The sequence below is a fragment of the Mya arenaria genome, chromosome 8 (genome assembly GCF_026914265.1).
Source record: "Mya arenaria isolate MELC-2E11 chromosome 8, ASM2691426v1".
NCBI lineage: Eukaryota > Metazoa > Mollusca > Bivalvia > Myida > Myidae > Mya > Mya arenaria.
In genome coordinates, this window is record NC_069129.1 from 45,111,849 (window position 1) to 45,117,971 (window position 6,123).

At 32.9% G+C, this 6,123-nt stretch overlaps 1 protein-coding gene across 1 annotated transcript in view; it reads right to left on the bottom strand.

The window, feature by feature from the left end:
- Nucleotides 1-5,034, bottom strand: part of LOC128243197 (uncharacterized) — a 5,124-nt gene extending 90 nt beyond the window's left edge. The window contains exons 1-8 of the mRNA XM_052960799.1: nt 4,961-5,034; nt 3,959-4,276; nt 3,389-3,688; nt 2,757-3,074; nt 1,448-1,765; nt 1,221-1,337; nt 892-983; nt 1-607 (exon numbers count right to left, since the gene is read on the bottom strand). The exon at nt 1-607 is cut by the window's left edge and continues 90 nt beyond it. Of these exons, the coding sequence (XP_052816759.1) occupies nt 437-607; nt 892-983; nt 1,221-1,337; nt 1,448-1,765; nt 2,757-3,074; nt 3,389-3,688; nt 3,959-4,276; nt 4,961-5,000 (1,674 nt within the window). The 5' untranslated portion in view covers nt 5,001-5,034 and the 3' untranslated portion in view covers nt 1-436. The remainder of the gene's footprint in view (nt 608-891; nt 984-1,220; nt 1,338-1,447; nt 1,766-2,756; nt 3,075-3,388; nt 3,689-3,958; nt 4,277-4,960) is intronic.
- Between the last annotated feature and the right edge of the window lie 1,089 nt (nt 5,035-6,123).

Genomic DNA, 6,123 nt, shown 5'->3' on the forward strand with positions numbered 1-6,123 from the left:
TTTCAAAGCTCTGCACTTGTATCGGTGATAATGGTATGGTAATTTGACAAAAACTAGCCTAAGACTGAAATGATGATATTAAAACAGTCAAAGGCTCATTAAAAGAAAACAGCAGATCATGAGGCTAATCTTTCAAATGAAAACAAATTTTGACTTTGCCAATGTGCTAAGGTTAATATATAATTAAATAACGAAGGTTTCACAAAGCAAGCGACACAGTATGGCACTGCACTTCTTAGTTGATGTCTAATAAATTTGGAAGGGTCAATTATTACAAGCTCATATGAGAAAAAATGAGAAATTAAGAGAATGAGAGAAATTAATTACATAATAAAACACAAGTAGATATTAACAATAATAATATATTTTCTAACAATACAAGTTGAAGTATGATAAAAACAAACGGTTTACAACAAAAAACTTTATAAAATTAAACCTAGAACTGGTTTGCAGTCGGTGCTTTTTTATGACGATCTCTGTGGTCGACGGGGTTATCCATATACTCGTATAGCGGGTCAGTTCGGTTCAAACGGACGTTTCGTTCATCCATATTCAAAAGTGGTGGTGGTGTCTGTTGGCTGTCGATGGCACGTGCAGACACTTCCGTCTTCAAATGTAAATGTTGCTTTATTTTATCATACGAATAAACATTAGAAGATACAAACACTTAGTTTAGAGTTTACATGCTTCTTCGGTAGTTTTTCAATAATATTATCGTTTAATATTGGTGTTGACATTATTAAAATCAATTTATAAAGCGTTTGGCAGTCAAAATGATTTAAACGAGCTGTAAATAAAATACAATTAGTATTACAAGGCACAAACAAAAACTATTTTGGCATACGATTCAATAGTACCGCTGATAGAACCTGAGAGTGTAAGAAACCTTACTAGATTATAAAGGGCATGCTGTACACCATCATTCATATGTCTAGGCCGCTCTGCTACTGCAGGTCGTCTGCGCAGTAGAACTGTTTCATAAACTGTGTCAAAGATATGAATACTTTAATATTTAGTATGTGGTTACAAGTTCCCTGGAATTTAAAACAAAATAAAATGTTATAAAACATGTTGTTACAAGTTCCCCGAAATTTAAAACAAAATAAAATGTAAGAACTAATTTTAAGTTTATTTTTATATAAAACATTTAATATTTAGTACGGGGTAATATATCATGTACACAAATGTTAATGTGAATGTCAAAGAATCACCAAAATTACCGTGAGGTTTACATCGTCTTAATAGGAGCACGGCACACATTGTTACCAGTACAACTAGAATTGATCCAGCTACGGAGTAAAGGACCGTCGAATGCCACTGTTGGGCTACAACTGATTCTGCAAATCAACTCAGATTAGTAAGTAAGTTTTCATAACTATTTGTTTTCGTCCCCCGCTTATGGCATTTATCGAATTTTTATATTTCATAATAATGGCAACCAACATACCTTGAAAATCCTCCAAAGAAATTATGTACGTTTCTCGTTCTGGCAGTGAAGAAGCATTTCCACAATATGTAGAACAATGTATCCGTTTACCCTCCAAACCTTTCGTAATTAAGTAGAGTGCATTTGAAACAGTTGTATAGCCCAAATTACTCGCGTTCGTCCATTGCGCAGTCAATATTGAGGAAAGGAGAACTGAATTGCTGCTCCACGCAATTGTACATGGCATACATGTATCAACTGTTTTGCAGGTTAAGTTAAGAACGTTGAGATTACTTTCTTTAACGATCTCTGCCTTCATAAACTGCTCCGGAGAAAAATCTGAAACAAAAGCCAACAAATGAATCTTTTAAGGTAAACTGAAAAAATAAAACTGAAAAAGAATAAATAGATAAGGTGCGACCTCTCTCAATTTCGCAAACACATGTACAATGACGAATGCAAACATTCATATTTCGTTGTTGTTTTTTTAATTCATAATATTACTCTCTGTTGATAGTAGTTCCACTCTAAAATATTCAACTTATTTGTATTTCGAAAGAGACATTAAGCTATCAATTGTCTTGGTCTTGGATATCCTGAATATCACTCAGAAACCACAAGTTCTCGTACTAACATTTTGAAGCTCCTAACAATTTCTATACTACACATCGGGTTGTTCAGCTCTGTATCTAAACATGATATCACTTGTTGTTTTAAGCAATGCCAACAGTCGATGGATGCTAAAGACGTTGACTGTGTGTTTTTCTACAATTGAAATCAAGGAACAGTCTCACTCAATCAAACGTAATGATAAAATGTAATGAGGATAGGGAGGAGTTAGAAAGGGGTAGATACAAAATAAGGTGTCCATTGGACAAAAATGTAACTACTGACGTCTGGTACCCCTGTATAGTTTGAATATATTTGAAAGGATATATTTGAATTATTTTATACTGTCATCGAGTTTAAAACTGTCAAACATTTCTTTCATAGCTTGAGCGATTTCTGTTAGTTCGCCCTCACATGTATAATTCAGTGGTTACAGGCTTTCCAGTGTTTTTTTATTATATGACTTTTTAACAATACCATGCTTCCATCGAAACGTCCATATGCCGCTAGCCGATAACATACCTACTGTACATTGCTGATATTATGTTATTAAACTAAGTTATTGAGAACTTAATCGAGTGAAACGATGCATGCGAATTAAGAGTAGTTATTATAGCTTTCAAGATATCGCCTTTTTATTCTAGTTACAAAGCGGCAACATGCTCTATTAGAATACTACGCTAAAATCAAAACATAACAATAAATTAGATTGAGTACGTACCTGATGAAGAAACTGTGTAATCTTTGTTTAAATGAAATGGGAAATGATTGCATCTTCTTGAACATGTTATAGTCCCCCCTGCCATGTATGTATTCACATTGTAGAGCACGTTGGAAACATAATGGTAATTCTGAATTTCGCCATAAGTCCAGTTGTTGCTTTGATTGTATTTCAAATTATCGTTGTCGCTTGACCATTCAATTGTGCAAGGCGGATTTGATATATTCGTTTCGCATGAAATGTTTAAGAACCAAACACAAACATTATTCTTGTATTCATGTACTTTGTTTACGGACATTGAAAGTTCCGAAGTCATATCTGAAAAAAGCAGAATAAACTCTTCCATAAATTCAACTGTTTTCAATTTGATAATACAATACAAATGTGTTGCATTGGTGCATTTCGTGGCATGTTACATAACCTTTTAAGATACCGTTGAAAACGTATTGCACATTGCTGATTTAACACTTTTTTATACCCCGATTATGACATTAACCTGCAAGTCATTCCATAAATAGTTATCGTAGGTTATAAACTATTCTCCATGTACCTGTACGACACAGTTTTGTTTCAAAATATATAAAATTATATATTTAGGAGTTAGAGTATTCGATGAAGAACACGAAAGGTACCTGAAAATTGTAGCTGAACAAAATTCGTAGTGCTATATGAATTGCAATTTAACATGTACGTTCCTTCATCTGTTTCGTCGAAGTTAGATATAGTCAATATGTACAAATATTCAGAAACTGTTTTCTCTTCGTAAGAACCTTTTCGTAGATGTATTATGTAGGTGTTTTTCTTCCACAATCGTGTACCATTAGATATTTGGTCATTTATAAAAAGGTCAGACGGAAAGTAACCAAGTTCTACGTCCTTTCCGCGAACAACCGGGCTTAAAATCACGAGAGCTCCACATCGTCCAAAGATATCTTTAAATCATGAGGTATATAAACGTAAGTGTTACAACAAAATATGCTTATCGTGTCCGTTGTTATTGTGAACAAAACAAACAATACCAACTTCATTGACAGAAGAAAATTGGAAACATTACATCTCTTCTATCTTTAAGGTGTCTTCAAAGAATCAAACAACAATGAAAAACAAAAGAGAAACAACCTCATATACGTTGTATCTATAAACATAAGTATATAAAACAAAACTACTTTAATTTACACGTTAAAATAAACTCCAATGTTTACCTTTCATATTCAAAGATGTAAAGCGTGTCCTTATCGTTTTATTCTTTGAACAAACGGCGTAGAAGTCTGACCTGTTGTACTTAATTGAAGCCATCCCTCTTAAAAAGAATGACCCGTTCTCCGAATATGTTGAAAATGTTTTATCATTTATTGTTTTGGATTGTGTGCCACCATTCATTACGTATCTCCATTCTACGTCACATCCCCAAGGATAGGACGGTGTTGCTTTTATTGTTACCTCCCTGTTCAAAAAAGCTGGTCCTACCACAGATATCGTTCCATACTTGTTTTTTGTTGCCAAAATGTACCCAAACAAAGCTGAAATGTTGGAAGTGAACCATTATGGTCCCATTACGATTTCACACTTTCAGTGAAATAAACGTGTTGCTATTTTAAAATACCCAATTACGCACTACCAGAAAGGAGGATTTCGAATTTGATCAAACAAGAAAAGACATTCAACACTTCATAAAATAAACAAAACTTTATTGACTTATTTTTTGTCAATTGGCAGAGCCCGCTGTTCGGCATGCCTGCCATAAGAGTCGATTTTAATAAACATGTTGAAATGGATCGTCGCTCAGTTTGACATTCAATCCCGACTTTGGTGTGTTAGTTATTCAGGTACTAAGAATACTTCTAAAACAATACCAACATAATTATCAAATATAAATCCTTTTATACTTCCACTTCTTACTTCATCTGCCATAAAAAGTAAAAGCTTAGCGCTTTCTTTCTAATTCTGTACAAACTACTTACGTATTGAGAATTTCTCGTATGTGAAATTTGCATTTTGTTATCTTCTATTTGCATTCGTAATGTTTGTATATTCTCACATGTACAAGGTTAAAATAATACTGTTTAAACAAACTACAAGTATTTTTGTCCACTTTACACAACTATTACAACAGATTCAAAGTTTTTAAGCACAAGACCACTCTAAAATTTCATAATTAACACAACTTATTTTATATCAGTGGTTACAATAACTTACTAACATACCGAAACTAAACATCAGCAGATACCGACAACACTTATCCATTATACCTGCGCATTCATGCACTTCAATGAATAATTCAAATGGTACCATAATTGTAAATGGTGAAAGTTTAATATGAGCCACTAGCTTTTCTTTATTATATACGAATATGTGTGACCAAACTGTTTCAGTAAACAATAATGCACTGAATGTCGCCCATTGTTTGTAGTGACAATAGCATATGTAACCACACAATACACTTGAAATTTGATCGATGAATGTTGATTTGTTTATAAGAGACAATGACTGACAATGTTATGAATAGTTTCGCAATACAATGCACATACAACACACATTAAACACCATATGCCTTATCCCTGTTAAGCAAATAATACAATAGTAGCTATAAGAATGACACCATTGTAAAACAAGAGCTATTCTTAAAGTTACAATAAACAAAGCCACAACTGACACTTATCAAACAAGAAAAACAACGCCACAAAGCATATGACTAAGGTTTCATAACCATTTACTATGAACTAAAGCGCAGCTTCTACATTTATTTGAAATAAGCAGTACTGCTGCAGTTGACAATTAATTGAATATAATCACAAACATGTGCAATTGAATTGAATGTATTAATAATGATAATAATATTGAAAAAAAAATAATATTGATAATAATAATAAAAAATAATGATGATGATTATGGTGATATTTAATTGTACTATTTCAACTTAAATACTATGCATTCAATAAAGGAAGCCGATGTTTTAGAAGAACATTATAACAAACACAAAATGAAATAAAATGTATTTCGGTTTAAGTTGGGAACGAACCAACGCTGTTAAAGTCAAGAAAAAAAGAAAACCGACGCTTCACCATAAGGCCAGAAGGACGTAAACAATCGTGTTGGATATTTAAACAGTTTACAATTTATGAATAATATCTCGTGATAATGACAATCAACTAATAACGCAACAACAAAGCCGCAATATTAAAGACTTTGGTCTGGTATGTATAAGACTGTACAACTTTTGCAGTCCGAAAACGTCAATACTTGAAGAAACTTATCAGCACACACATGTCATGCTTTTGAAATAAGAAAATAAAGTGTGAGTGTAAACACGACTTAGTGTATGGTTACATTGAATAAACGGTTCTCTTTATGCTAGACGTATATTGTA